At 44.4% G+C, this 15,566-nt stretch overlaps 2 protein-coding genes and 1 pseudogene across 4 annotated transcripts in view; all 3 read right to left on the reverse strand.

Annotated features, from left to right (window-relative positions):
* The window catches only part of LOC124011172 (protocadherin gamma-C5-like), a 217,742-nt gene that overhangs the window by 187,762 nt on the left and 14,414 nt on the right, over nt 1-15,566 (reverse strand). The window contains exon 1 of one of the 3 annotated variants that reach the window (XM_046324270.1): nt 8,156-10,627. The exons of the other annotated variants lie outside the window; for them this stretch is intronic. Within the exon in view, the coding sequence (XP_046180226.1) occupies nt 8,156-10,555 (2,400 nt within the window). The 5' untranslated portion in view covers nt 10,556-10,627. Of the gene's footprint in view, nt 1-8,155; nt 10,628-15,566 lie in introns of those variants that run through there. 3 annotated transcript variants of the gene reach the window in all.
* Nucleotides 859-3,245, reverse strand: LOC124011548 (annotated as a pseudogene).
* LOC124011549 (protocadherin gamma-A11-like) lies at nt 11,675-14,193 on the reverse strand. Its single transcript, XM_046325007.1, has one exon. It carries the CDS (start codon nt 14,075-14,077, stop codon nt 11,675-11,677), a length of 2,403 nt encoding a protein of 800 aa, XP_046180963.1. The 5' UTR covers nt 14,078-14,193.

The raw sequence follows: 15,566 nt of genomic DNA on the forward strand, positions 1-15,566 counted from the left end.
AGAAGAGTGCATGATTGATTACTGTAACTATTGGGGGGGAATCACCCGAAACGTATGGCCACAATTAGAAACTCAGAAAACGCCAGTAAAAATAGAAAAACAAATGATGACATTAAAATACATCTCAGACTATTTTCACGAGTTAAGATATAGATTAGGAGGAATAAATATGTTCCACAGGGAACACATCTGCAAGAAAATGTACAGGTCTACGTTGTAAGTATGAGATTTATAGTTCTGGTATTTCACTTTACACAAACTCATCAAGTGTAATACACAAAAACAGAGATTATGCCAATGAATGTAGGTGATGACAGTCAAACAGCAATGAAAAGTAAACAACAATGCCAAAAAAAAGGATTTCAGCACCATGGACAGCGACACACCACAGCCGCCGCATTTCAGACACTCAAAACGTTTCTCCCATCACTCTGTCTTAGTAGCTCTCCACATACTGCAGTTTTATTTTGTCACCCTTTTCCAACTATAACTCCACTAGAACAGGCCAAACTATTAACCCATTGTTTACCTCAAACGTGCAGCATATAGGCCTATGTCAACAATCCAAATCAACCACACACAGAAATATCACAACTCAAAACCAACTACAAGCATCAACCTTGTTTCACCTCAATTGTGAGGGGACATGAATTACCATAAATACATTACAAATAGCATTACATCTAAAGCAAAAACAAGTTGCCAAATAGACAAGCTTGGGTATTGAGGTAGGTCACCTCGTGCGAATACTGATTTACGCCAGGGGTCAAAAGCGTATTGTACAGGGCAACTTAGCTGTGATTGTAGAAACATAATAGGTTCTACTCTATGATAGCCTATACAAATCAAAACTATCATTTAACAGTTCGAGCTTACCTCTGAGGACCCATCAGAATCGTCAAAAGTTTCAGCAAAGTCAATTGGAGTCTTTCTCAGAGTGCAGCGTGTTGTCATTGTAAGAACGAATGAACTTGAAGTCACTGGTGTACGGACACGTTGTCAGGTATGCATCATAATTGTAAGTGCTTTGGAGAGTTCCTGCGCCATCCACCTCTGCGGAGTTGGGAGGGAGATACGCGCTGGGGATTGCGACCGCTCCGTTAAACAACAGTCTTGGCTTTCTCCTGCGGCAAAACCTCACGGCCAGGATGACAATGATGAAGGCGAGGAAAAAGGTGGAGACGGACACCAGTGCGATGATCAGATAAGAAGTGAGTTTGGAATTGCTCTCATCATAAGATACATCTTTCAGTTCTGTCACTTCAGCCAAGTTATCAGAAATATCAGAAATACTAAATACATGGTACAGGTGGCAGAGAGAGAGGGCTGTCCGTTATCTTTCACTGACACAATGAGGTTCTGTTTCATGCTGTGAGATTCAGAAATGTCCCGTTGTGTCCTGATCTCTCCGCTGTGGAGACCAATAGTGAAAAGTCCCATATCAGTGGATTTGACTATATGATAGGAATGCCAGGCGTTCTGGCTGGAGTCCGCGTCCACCGCAATCACCTTGGAAACAAGAGAACCCCCGTGCACAGCTTTGGGGACCAGCTCCGTCATGAAGGATTTCCCCTCCGGGACGGGATATAGTATCTGAGGAGAGTTGTCATTCACATCCGTTATGAACACACTAACTGTGACGTTGCTGCTGAGCGGAGGAGAACCGTTGTCTCTGGCCACCACGTGGACTTTAAAACTCCTGAACTGCTCATAATCAAACAACCTCACAGCGTGGATCACCCCCGTGTCTCCGTTAACGGATAAAAACGAGGACACCGGAACACCGTTCACCTCACCAGGTAAGAGAGCATAAATCACTGTACCGTTCTGTCTCCAGTCTGGGTCCCGTGCAGTAACGGAACACACGGAGGAACCGGGTTTGTTATTTTCAGTCACGTGGGCTTTATAGGACTGTTCCTCAAACACAGGTGGGTTGTCGTTGACGTCAGCTACAGATAACTGAACACTTTTAGAGGAGGACAGAGGTGGAGAGCCCTCGTCGGTGGCAGTGATTGTAATGTTGTAATCAGACACTAGTTCTCGGTCCAGTTTGCCCGTGGTCACCAGAGAATAGTAGTTTTTGATGGATGGCACCAGCTTAAAAGGAACGTTTTGCTGAATGGAGCAGCGGACCTGTCGGTTATTCTCAGAGTCTCTATCCTGCACGTTAATGATGCCTACCTCTGTACCAGGAGACGCGTTCTCAGCTATGGGGTTAGTCAGAGATTTTAGATAAAACATAGGGGCATTGTCATTAAAGATCAGTTATTTCTACTATCAACGTTGCATATGACGCGGACCCTAAGCCATCCTTCACACTGACTTGCATTTCATATGAGGATTCTTCTTCATAATCTAGTGACCCAACAACTGTAATTTCTCCTGTTTTATAGTTTATAGAAAACACATTACTTTTTTCATCTGAAACATGATCAAAGCCATATGTGACTTCGCCATTGGGTCCCTCATCTGCATCCGCAGCACTCACAGTAACCACTACAGTATCTAAAGGAGAGTTTTCAGGCAGACTGGCTTTATAGACGGCCTGGCTAAACACTGGGGCGTTATCGTTAGCATCCAATACAGTGACGTGTATGAGTACAGCACCTGATCTCTGCGGAGAGCCTCCATCAGATGCAACTAGTATTAAATGTATCTCTTGCTCCTTTTCACGATCTAGCAACTTGTCTAACACTAATTCACCGTACTTGCGTCCCCCATTTTTTGTATTAACATTCAAAATGAAGTGATCATTTATTTCTAGACTATAGCCTTGAACAGTATTCTGTCCTATATCAGTATCATTTGACTGCAGACTCTCTTATTTCCATTCTGATAATCTCTTCCTTAAATTGCGGTGCGTTATCATTTATATCTTGAACATGAAGAATAATACGGTGAAGCTCCAAAGGATTCTCCAACACAAGTTCCTGGTTTAAAACACACGAAGCCTTCTTGCCACAAAGCCCCTCTCTGTTAATTCTCTCAGCAACAATCAGATCTCCGGTACTCAGATTAATGTCACAGTAACATTTACGGTTCCCATCGGGATCAACACGGGCCTTACGAGCGGAAAGTCTGCTCGCCTCCAGCCCGAGATCCTTGGCTATGTTGCCAATCACAGATCCGCGTTTCATCTCCTCCGGAAAAGAATAACCCAGGTCTGCATGGGCGGAGTGCAGCGGCAGAAGAAAGAAAACAAAGACGCAGATCAGGCCTGTTATCGAGATTCCTTTGTGACTCATCCTAGGTTTAAAAACATCAAAATAACATATAGTCTCAATACTGCAGTGTAAACGAATAATATTCCACAAAAAGATGCCGTTTGATCAAAATGATATCCTCAAAATCAAATCAAATCAAATCAAATCAAATCAAATCAAATTTTATTTGTCACATACACATGGTTAGCAGATGTTAATGCGAGTGTAGCGAAATGCTTGTGCTTCTAGTTCCGACAATGCAGTGATAACCAACAAGTAATCTAACTAACAATTCCAAAACTACTGTCTTATACACAGTGTAAGGGGATAAGGAACATGTACATAAGGATATATGAATGAGTGATGGTACAGAGCAGCATACAGTAGATGGTATCGAGTACAGTATATACATATGAGATGAGTGTGTAGACAAAGTAAACAAAGTGGCATAGTTAAAGTGGCTAGTGATACATGTGTTACATAAGGATGCAGTCGATGATGTAGAGTACAGTATATACATATGCATATGAGATTAATAATGTAGGGTAAGTAACATTATATAAGGTAGCATTGTTTAAAGTGGCTAGTGATATATTTACATAATTTCCCATCAATTCCCATTATTAAAATGGCTGGAGTTGGGTCAGTGTCAATGACAGTGTGTTGGCAGCAGCCACTCAGTGTTAGTGGTGGCTGTTTAACAGTCTGATGGCCTTGAGATAGAAGCTGTTTTTCAGTCTCTCGGTCCCAGCTTTGATGCACCTGTACTGACCTCGCCTTCTGGATGATAGCGGGGTGAACAGGCAGTGGTTCGGTGGTTGATGTCCTTGATGATCTTTATGGCCTTCCTGTAACAACGGGTGGTGTAGGTGTCCTGGAGGGCAGGTAGTTTGCCCCGGTGATGCGTTGTGCAGTCCTCACTACCCTCTGGAGAGCCTTACGGTTGAGGGCGGAGCAGTTGCCGTACCAGGCGGTGATACAGCCCGCCAGGATGCTCTCGATTGTGCATCTGTAGAAGTTTGTGAGTGCTTTTGGTGACAAGCCGAATTTCTTCAGCCTCCTGAGGTTGAATAGGCACTGCTGTGCCTTCTTCACGACGCTGTCAGTGTGAGTGGACCAATTCAGTTTGTCTGTGATGTGTATGCCGAGGAACTTAAAACTAGCTACCCTCTCCACTACTGTTCCATCGATGTGGATAGGGGTGTTCCCTCTGCTGTTTCCTGAAGTCCACAATCATCTCCTTAGTTTTGTTGACGTTGAGTGTGAGGTTATTTTCCTGACACCACACTCCGAGGGCCCTCACCTCCTCCCTGTAGGCCGTCTCGTCGTTGTTGGTAATCAAGCCTACCACTGTTGTGTCATCCGCAAACTTGATGATTGAGTTGGAGGCGTGCGTGGCCACGCAGTCGTGGGTGAACAGGGAGTACAGGAGAGGGCTCAGAACGCACCCTTGTGGGGCCCCCGTGTTGAGGATCAGCGGGGAGGAGATGTTGTTGCCTACCCTCACCACCTGGGGGCGGCCCGTCAGGAAGTCCAGTACCCAGTTGCACAGGGCGGGGTCGAGACCCAGGGTCTCGAGCTTGATGACGAGCTTGGAGGGTACTATGGTGTTGAATGCCGAGCTGTAGTCGATGAACAGCATTCTCACATAGGTATTCCTCTTGTCCAGGTGGGTTAGGGCAGTGTGCAGTGTGGTTGAGATTGCATCGTCTGTGGACCTATTTGGGCGGTAAGCAAATTGGAGTGGGTCTAGGGTGTCAGGTAGGGTGGAGGTGATATGGTCCTTGACTAGTCTCTCAAAGCACTTCATGATGACGGAAGTGAGTGCTACGGGGCGGTAGTCGTTTAGCTCAGTTACCTTAGCTTTCTTGGGAACAGGAACAATGGTGGCCCTCTTGAAGCATGTGGGAACAGCAGACTGGTATAGGGATTGATTGAATATGTCCGTAAACACACCGGCCAGCTGGTCTGCGCATGCTCTGAGGGCGCGGCTGGGGATGCCGTCTGGGCCTGCAGCCTTGCGAGGGTTAACACGTTTAAATGTCTTACTCACCTCGGCTGCAGTGAAGGAGAGACCGCATGTTTCCGTTGCAGGCCGTGTCAGTGGCACTGTATTGTCCTCAAAGCGGGCAAAAAAGTTATTTAGTCTGCCTGGGAGCAAGACATCCTGGTCCGTGACTGGGCTGGATTTCATCTTGTAGTCCGTGATTGACTGTAGACCCTGCCACATGCCTCTTGTGTCTGAGCCATTGAATTGAGATTCCACTTTGTCTCTGTACTGACGCTTAGCTTGTTTGATAGCCTTACGGAGGGAATAGCTGCACTGTTTGTATTCAGTCATGTTGCCAGACACCTTGCCCTGATTAAAAGCAGTGGTTCGCGCTTTCAGTTTCACGCGAATGCTGCCATCAATCCACGGTTTCTGGTTAGGGAATGTTTTTATCGTTGCTATGGGAACGACATCTTCGACGCACGTTCTAATGAACTCGCACACCGAATCAGCGTATTCGTCAATATTCCCATCTGACGCAATACGAAACATGTCCCAGTCCACGTGATGGAAGCTGTCTTGGAGTGTGGAGTCAGCTTGGTCTGACCAGCGTTGGACAGACCTCAGCGTGGGAGCCTCTTGTTTTAATTTCTGCCTGTAGGCAGGGATCAGCAAAATGGAGTCGTGGTCAGCTTTCCCGAAAGGGGGGCGGGGCAGGGCCTTATATGCGTCGCGGAAGTTAGAGTAACAATGATCCAAGGTTTTACCACCCCTGGTTGCGCAATCGATATGCTGATAAAATTTAGGGAGTCTTGTTTTCAGATTGGCTTTGTTAAAATCCCCAGCTACAATGAATGCAGCCTCCGGATAAATGTTTTCCAGTTTGCAAAGAGTTAAATAAAGTTCGTTCAGAGCCATCGATGTGTCTGCTTGGGGGGGATATATACGGCTGTGATTATAATCGAAGAGAATTCTCTTGGAAGATAATGCGGTCTACATTTGATTGTGAGGAATTCTAAATCAGGTGAACAGAAGGATTTGAGTTCCTGTATGTTTCCTTCATCACACCATGTCCCGTTAGTCATGAGGCATACGCCCCCGCCACTCTTCTTACCAGAGAGATGTTTGTTTCTGTCGGCGCGATGCGTGGAGAAACCCGTTGGCTGCACCGCCCTGGATAGCGTTTTCCCAGTAAGCCATGTCTCCGTAAAGCAAAGAACGTTGCAGTCTCTGATGTCCCTCTGGAATGCCACCCTTGCTCGGATTTCATCAACCTTGTTGTCGAGAGACTGGACATTGGCAAGAAGAATACTGGGAAGTGGTGCGCGATGTGCCCTTTTTCGGAGTCTGACCAGAACACCGCCGCGTTTCCCTCTTTTTCGGAGTCGTTTCCCTGGGTCGCTGCATGCGATCCATTCCGTTGTCCTGTTTGTAAGGCAGAACACAGGATCCGCGTCGCGGAAAACATATTCTTGGTCGTACTGATGGTGAGTTGACGCTGATCTTATATTCAGTAGTTCTTCTCGACTGTATGTAATGAAACCTAAGATGACCTGTGGTACTAATGTAAGAAATAACACGTAAAAAAACAAAAAACTGCATAGTTTCCTAGGAACGCGAAGCGAGGCGGCCATCTCAGTCGGCGCCGGAAGATGCTGTATATGTCCGTGTCCACTCTTTCCGCAGCTAAATGGTACACGAACACCCGATCCTTATACCAACACCAGTAGGTGGAGAACGGTATCTATAAAAACGTAGCTGTTGAACAGCGACAGAGTGAGTATACTTCAGATATTATACATATTACCCAACATTCTTTTAAATGTTCCACGAAAAGTCGTTCTAGGCCTATAAATAACCTAGGCTGAATTGATTTATAAACTAATAAACTAACTAACCAAAAAGAAGACCAAAAAACGACATGATAAAAATCACAAAAACATTCATTATTGCCAATCATCCTGTGTTGATATGAGTTAAGATCAGGTGGATTAAAGACAGTATACAATAGAACGCATGCGAGAGGGGGTGCAGTAGGCTACAATTCAAATATCAAATGTATGCAATTGATGGTGCTGGTCATTCAGCCACAACAACTCATCAGTGCTATAAACAAAAACAGAGGACGGCAAGGAATGAAAGTTACGACAGTCAACAACCATTATTAGTAAACCCTACTGGCGGGGAAGCGAATTGTGTGCATTTTCAGCTGCATGGACAGCAACAAGGCGAGGCGCTGCCAGTCAGACACTTTACATCACTTTTAAAAAAATGAATTTTTACTTAACTAGGCATGTCAGTTAGGAACAAATTCTTATTTTCAATGACGCCCTACCCCTAACCTGAGAGACGCTGGGCCAATTGTGCGCTGCCCTATGGGACTCCCAATGACAGCCAGTTGTGATTCAGCCTGGAATCGAACCAGGGTCTGTAGCGACACCACTAGCACTGAGATGCAGTGCCTTAGACCACTGCGCCACTGGGAATATGCATTCTCTCATCACTGACTGTAAATAGCTCTCCATATTAAGATTGTTTTTACCTCATTCCCAAAACAAGCTAAATATCCCCTCACTCCAACAGAGCCAAATATCAACCCATTCCCTTAAATTCAAAACTGTGCAGAGTATATGTGAAAAATCCAATCACAAACAGTAGGCTACATATCCCACATCACAAACCACACCACATAATGTTAACATCTGTGTATTTCTCACCTTAATTTAGGGGGGATTGAAGAAAATCATACAATGAGTTGCAAAGTACATCACAACTTGACAACTAACAAGTTGCCTAAATAGTCAAGCTGCATTACACATTCCTGTGTATCCATGGGGAGAATGATTTTCTCCAGGTTATTTTAAAAAGAAAACCCTCTTAGCTGTAATTGGATGAAAATATACCATATTCCACAACATATCAAACCAAAAGTAGATTATTTTATTTACAGTAACGGGCCTACCTCTGGGAAACCATCAGAGCCATCAAGTTCTTCGGCAAAGTCTGTTAGAGTTTTTCTCAGCGTCTGGTCCACGGGCAGTGTGTTGTCACTGTAAGATGTGACGAACTTGAAGTCACTTGTGCGCGAACCAGTCGTCATGAATGGATCATAATTGTAAGTGCTGCGGAGAGTTCCCACTCCGTCCCCCTCTGCGTAGTTGGGAGGGAGATACGCGCTGGGGATGGCGACCGCTCCGTCAAACAACAGTCTGGGCTTTCTCCTGTGGCAAAACCTCACGGCCAGGATGACAATAATGAAGGTGAGGAAAAATGTGGAGACGGACACCAGCCCGATGATCAGATAAGATGTGAGTTTGGAATTGTTCTCATCATAAGATACATCTTTCAGTTCTGGCACTTCAGCCAAGTTATCAGAAATCACTAAATACATGGTACAGGTGGCAGAGAGAGAGGGCTGTCCGTTATCTTTCACTGACACAATGAGGTTCTGTTTCATGCTGTGAGATTCAGAAATGTCCCGTTGTGTCCTGATCTCTCCGCTGTGGAGACCAATAGTGAAAAGTCCCGGATCAGTGGATTTGACTATATGATAGGACAGCCAGGCGTTCTGGCCAGAGTCTGCGTCCACAGCTATCACCTTGGAAACCAGAGAGCCCCCGTGCGCAGCTTTGGGGACCAGCTCCGTCATGAAGGAGTTCCCCTCCGGGGCGGGGTACAGTATCTGAGGAGAGTTGTCATTGACATCCGTTATGAACACACTGACCGTGACGTTACTGCTGAGTGGAGGAGAACCGTTGTCTCTAGCCACCACGTGGACTTTAAAACTCCTGAACTGCTCATAATCAAATGACCTCACAGTGTGGATCACCCCCGTTTCTCCATTAACGGATAAAAACAAGGACACCGGGACACCGTTCACCTCACCAGGTAAGAGAGAATAAATCACTGTACCGTTCTGTCTCCAGTCTGGGTCCCGTGCAGTAACAGAACACACGGAGGAACCGGGTTTGTTATTTTCAGTCACGTGGGCTTTATAGGACTGTTCCTCAAACACAGGTGGGTTGTCGTTGACGTCAGCTACAGATAACTGAACACTTTTAGAGGAGGACAGAGGTGGAGAGCCCTCGTCGGTGGCAGTGATTGTAATGTTGTAATTAGACACTAGTTCCCGGTCCAGTTCGCCCGTGGTCACCAGAGAATAGTAGTTTTTGATGGATGGCACCAGCTTAAAGGGAAGGTTTTGCTGAATGGAGCAGCGGACCTGTCGGTTATTCTCAGAGTCTCTATCCTGCACGTTAATGATGCCCACCTCTGTACCAGGTGACGCGTTCTCAAGTATGGGGTTAGTCAGAGATTGTAGATAAATCACAGGAGCGTTGTCATTAACATCAGTGATGTCTATTATGACTTTAGTGTCTGAGGAAAGTCCATAACCATCTTTTCCTTCTATGAACATTTCATATTTGGATTCATCTTCGTAATCTAACGCTCCTGCTACTGTCATTTCTCCTGTTACGTGATTCAATGTAAACACTTTCCTTGTCTTATCAGACATTCGACTAAATTCATATGTCACTTCTCCATTCATTCCTTCATCTGCATCAGTACTGCTGACAGTAAGAACTAGTGTACCTAAAGGAGAGTTTTCAGGCAGACTGGCTTTATACACGGCCTGGTTAAACACTGGGGCGTTATCGTTAGCATCCAGTACAGTGACGTGTATGACTACAGTACCTGATCTTTGCGGAGTGCCCCCATCTACAGCTGTAAGCAATAATTTCAACTCTTGTTGTTGTTCACGATCTAACTCTTTATCTAAAACCAACTCTCCATATTTACTACCAGCAGCAGTCGTTTGAACACTTAAAGCAAAATTATCATTTCTCTGCAGAGTGTAGCTTTGAACAGCATTCTGTCCTATATCCGCGTCGTGAGCTGCGTTCACACGAAAGCGAGCGCCTTTGAATGCGGATTCCGCTATTTCCAGTTTGATTGTATCCTTCGGAAAGATAGGTGTATTGTCGTTGATATCTTGGATTTGAAGTGATATACGATGCAACTCCAGAGGACTCTCTAAGACCAACTCAAACCTAAGAATACAGGACATCTTTTCTCCACATAGCTCCTCTCTGTCAACCCTTTCGGCAACAATAAAATCCCCGGTACTCAGATTAATGTCACAATAACGTTTTCGGTTCCCTTCGGTATCAACTCGGGCATTACGAGCGGACAGTCTGCTCGCCTCCAGCCCGAGATCATTTGCTATATTTCCAATAACAGATCCGCGTTTCATCTCCTCCGGAAAAGAATAGCTCACGTCTCCATAGGCGGAGTGCAGCGGTAGAAGAAAGAAAGCAACGCTGCAGACCAGACCTGTCACCGAGATTCCTTTGTGACCCATCCTGAGATTAAAAGCGCAGATACACCATATAGCCAAGATAGTACACTGTAAACAAATAGTATTCCACGAAAAGATTCAGTGTAATCAAAATAATATCCTCAAAATGTGCACGCTATCTGACCGCGTCCAGTCTTTTCCGCAGCTTAATGGCACCCGAACACCCGAGTCTTGTAACAACAGCAGTGGGTGGAGAACTGGATCTATCCAAACACAGCTGGTGAACAGCGACACTGTGAGTACTCAACAGAAATGACACATGTTCACACATAATTCTAAATCCATATTTTAGGAGAATTCGTCATATGGAGTTATAGAAGTAGGATGATTGATTGACTACTATTTGAAATCATTTTCTCCCTATTGGAAAACGCAGGAAACGACAGTAGCTCACGTAAACCCCACACACCATAAATGATCACATGAAAACCATCCTCATACTACATGAGTTAATACATTACAAAGGGAACCAATTTGCGTGAGAATATCGGCCTACATTGCAAATGTCCGATTTTAGTGTTGATCTATGAGTCAGCACACTCATCAATGCAATACACAAAAAACAGAAAGTATGGTAATCAATGCAAGTGATGACAGTCTAAAAGTGATGAATACCTCTGCCTACTGCCTTCAAAATTGGAATTTAGACACTTCAGCACCATGGATAGTGATCTCGCGACGATTCCCGACGCACTTCAAATACTCTCACGCCGCTTCTCTGATAACCAAATAGCTCTCCGTAGACAGTATTTCTCTTGTAAATTAAAAACCAATGCCAAATAGGCTTTCATTCCTACAGTGATAAATTCATGACATCGAACCACTGTCTGTAATCTCAAAACTGTGCAGCCAGCGAGAATGTGACCATTCACATCAATCAATCACAAACAGTAAATAGCCCATCACAAATAAAACCCTATCATTATATCATCTCTGGACTTCTCACAAAACTGTCAGGGGATTCAAATAATCATCCAAAACCTTACATCCGAACTGGAGACCTACTCCCGTGGACCCGTGGGAAAAGGGCATTTCTCCAGGGAAAATATAATATTTGTTTTAGCTGTATAAAAAGATATCTAGTCCCTATTCCATAATGTATCCAAATCTAGGTTATTTCTATTAACAGTAAAGCCATACCTCTGGGGACCCTTCAGAATCGTCAAGATCTTCAGTAAAGTCATTTGGAGTTGTTCTCAGAGTCTGGTCTGCAGGCAGCGTGTTGTCACTGTAAGATGTGAGGAACTTGAAATCACTTGTTCGTGAACCCGTCGTCAGGTATGCGTCATAATTGTAAGTACTGCGGACAGTTCCTGCGCCATCCACCTCTGCGTAGTTGGGAGGGAGATACGCGCTGGGGATGGCGACCGCTCCGTCAAACAACAGTCTAGGCTTTCTCCTGTGGCAAAACCTCACGGCCAGGATGACAATAATGAAGGTGAGGAAAAAGGTGGAGACGGACACCAGCGCGATGATCAGATAAGATGTGAGTTTGGAATTGTTCTCACCATACGAGACATCTTTCAGTTCTGGCACTTCAGCCAAGTTATCAGAAATCACTAAATAAATTGTACAGGTGGCAGAGAGAGAGGGCTGTCCGTTATCTTTCACTGACACAATGAGGTTCTGTTTCATGCTGTCAGATTCAGAAATGTCCCGCTGTGTCCTGATCTCTCCGCTGTGGAGACCAATAGTGAAAAGTCCCAAATCAGTGGATTTGACGATATGATAAGAAAGCAAGGCGTTCTGGCCGGAGTCCGCGTCCACGGCTATCACCTTGGAAACCAGAGAGCCCCCATGCGCAGCTTTGGGGACCAGCTCGGTCATGAAGGAGTTCCCCTCCGGGGCGGGGTATAGTATCTGAGGAGAGTTGTCATTCACATCCGTTATGAACACACTGACCGTGACGTTACTGCTGAGTGGAGGAGAACCGTTGTCTCTGGCCACCACGTGGACTTTAAAACTCCTGAACTGCTCATAATCAAACGACCTCACAGCGTGGATCACCCCCGTGTCTCCGTTAACGGATAAAAACGAGGACACCGGAACACCGTTCACCTCACCCGGTAAGAGAGAATAAATCACTGTTCCGTTCTGTCTCCAGTCTGGGTCCCGTGCAGTAACAGAACACACGGAGGAACCGGGTTTGTTATTTTCAGTCACGTGGGCTTTATAGGACTGTTCCTCAAACACAGGTGGGTTGTCGTTGACGTCAGCTACAGATAACTGAACACTTTTAGAGGAGGACAGAGGTGGAGAGCCCTCGTCGGTGGCAGTGATTGTAATGTTGTAATCAGACACTAGTTCACGGTCCAGTTCGCCCGTGGTCACCAGAGAATAGTAGTTTTTGATGGATGGCACCAGCTTAAAGGGAAGGTTTTGCTGAATGGAGCAGCGGACCTGTCGGTTATTCTCAGAGTCTCTATCCTGCACGTTAATGATGCCCACCTCTGTACCAGGTGACGCGTTCTCGGGTATGGGGTTAGTCAGAGATTGTAGATAAATCACAGGAGAGTTGTCATTAACATCAGTGATTTCTATTATAACTTTGGCATATGATGCTAAACCTAAACCATCTTTCGCTTTGATACGCAATTCAAATGACGAAACCGCTTCAAAATCAATTGTGCCTATTACACCAATTTCTCCTGTTTTACGGTCGATAGAAAATATTTTCTTTACTTCTTCTGAAACACGGCCAAAGTCATACGTGACCTCCCCATTCACTCCCTCGTCTGCATCGGTAGCCTTCACTGTAATTACTGCAGTATTTAAATGAGAGTTTTCAGGCAGGCTGGCTTTATAGACGGCCTGGCTAAACACTGGGGCGTTATCGTTAGCATCTAGTACAGTGACGTGTATGACTACAGTACCTGATCTCTGCGGAGAGCCTCCGTCTACAGCTGTAAGCAACAGCTTCAAATCATATCTTTGTTCACGATCAAGCTCTTTATCTAGAACAAGCTGGACAGTATTACTATCTACAGCCAATACAAAATTCTCATTTCGTTCTAGTGTGTATTTTTGGACAGAGTTCTGTCCTATGTCCGCATCATGAGCTTCCTCTAATAGGAAACGAGTGCCTTTAGCTGCCGATTCTCCTATTTCCATATCTATCATATCCTCGTTAAAAAGTGGTCCGTTATCGTTAATATCCTGGATGTGGAGGTTGATACGATGAAGCTCCAAAGGATTCTCTAATACAAGTTCCTGTTTTAAAACGCATGAAGACTTTTCCCCACAAAGCCCCTCTCTGTCAATCCTCTCGGCAACAATCAAATCTCCGGTACTCAAATTAACGTCACAGTACCGATTGTCGTTCCCTTCGGTGTCAGTACGGGCCTTACGAATAGAAAGTCTACTCGCCTGCAGCCCGAGATCCTTGGCTATATTTCCAATAACTGAACCGCGTTTCATCTCCTCCGGAAAAGAATAGCTCACGTCTCCATAGGTGGAGTGCAGCGGTAGAAGAAAGAAAGAAATGCCGCAGACCAGGCCTGTCACCGAGAATCCTTTGTGTCCCATCCTGGGATTAAAACGTCGAACAACTTGGTTAGATTTTGAAATGGAAACAAACAGTATTCCACAATAAAATCTTTCGCTTGATGAAACTAGTCAGAACACAATGTGCACGTCTCCAATCTTTTCTCCAACTCAGTGGCACCGGAGCACCCGAGCGTTATGACAACACCAGTTGTTGGGGAACTGGGTTTATCCAAGCATAGCTGGTGAACAGCGACACTTTGAGAATATCTTTAGAAATTACACAAAGCAACGATTTTTCTAAATATTTCATAAAAAGTTAAGTATGCTTACAAGTAAGCTGCTTTATAACTATGGGGAATAACTTTTACCTCCAGTGTCTTGAAATCAGCATAACCAACTAGACAGATAGGAGCGGGCATTATATTAAATCACAACAGATAAATAATTGTATGAAAACCGTCTACATACTCCGTTGAAGGAGATATAACAAAATAGTTTAGGCCTACATATCTGGTTCGAATCCGGAGCTACTTGGTGAAAATGTGTCAATTAGCCCCGAGCAAAGCCCTAGTAGCTCTGGATAAGAGCGTGACAAGACAGTCAAACTGTAGGCGGGCTTCCATCGACCCAGGTTTATTCGACAAAAGCAATGTCACAAATCAATTAATTGCGACACATGTAATGGAAACTGCAGCCATAGGATACATTTTCTAAAGATAAAACCTGGTCTCAGAGCATTTTAAATGATTTTTTACGTAAATCCAAGACACTCCATTTAGCATGATATGTTACGTTTCAAATTGTATGTATTAAGGGTAGGGTTAGGTGAAGGGAAGGGTTAGCTAACATGCTAAGTAGTTGCAAAGTAGCTTATAAGCAGTAAGTAGTTGAAAAGTTGCTAATTAGTTATCATGCAAAATAAGTCCATGATGAGATTGAAACTCGCAACCTTTGGGTTGCTGGAAGTTTGCGTTATACGCGCACACATGAGTTGCTGGACGTTTGAGTTATACGCCCACCAATCCACCACGACCAACCACTCTACTTTCGTTTTTGGCTTTAGTAACCATCTGTCTTATTTAACAATACTAAACATATTATACATACTAAATGAAAAGTCTAGGATTTACGTACAGAATAATAAGAAATTATTTGAGGCCAGGTTGAAAAATCGACACACTTTTATCCATTTAACGGGTGGATTTTTCATTTTTTTCAAACTTTCTTGATTTTGACAAATGATGATGGAAAGAAACATCAAAATGATTGATAAATACTTTTGAAGGTTCGTGGGGCACGTGATGTCATTACGTAACTATAAGCTCCACCCCACATTTAATTCTAAATGCTTACTGCTTGCAAAATAAAAATGAAGACTATAAAAAAGTACGTTTCTTTGCAGGTCAAGAATTGTCCTGACTTTGAAGAATGTCCGAATTGCTTCGCCTTGCGTTTCTGGTTGGCTGGTAATTTTCACCATTCAATTATTTCAGATCTACAGGATTGCAATTTTCACCATAGCATGGAC

Source organism: Oncorhynchus gorbuscha, linkage group LG23 (genome assembly GCF_021184085.1).
Source record: "Oncorhynchus gorbuscha isolate QuinsamMale2020 ecotype Even-year linkage group LG23, OgorEven_v1.0, whole genome shotgun sequence".
Classification (NCBI taxonomy): Eukaryota; Metazoa; Chordata; class Actinopteri; order Salmoniformes; family Salmonidae; genus Oncorhynchus; species Oncorhynchus gorbuscha.

Excerpts from the sequence above, each read along its gene's own strand:
- LOC124011549 (XM_046325007.1), bottom strand. The coding sequence starts at position 14,077 with ATGGGACACAAAGGATTCTCGGTGACAGGCCTGGTCTGCGGCATTTCT.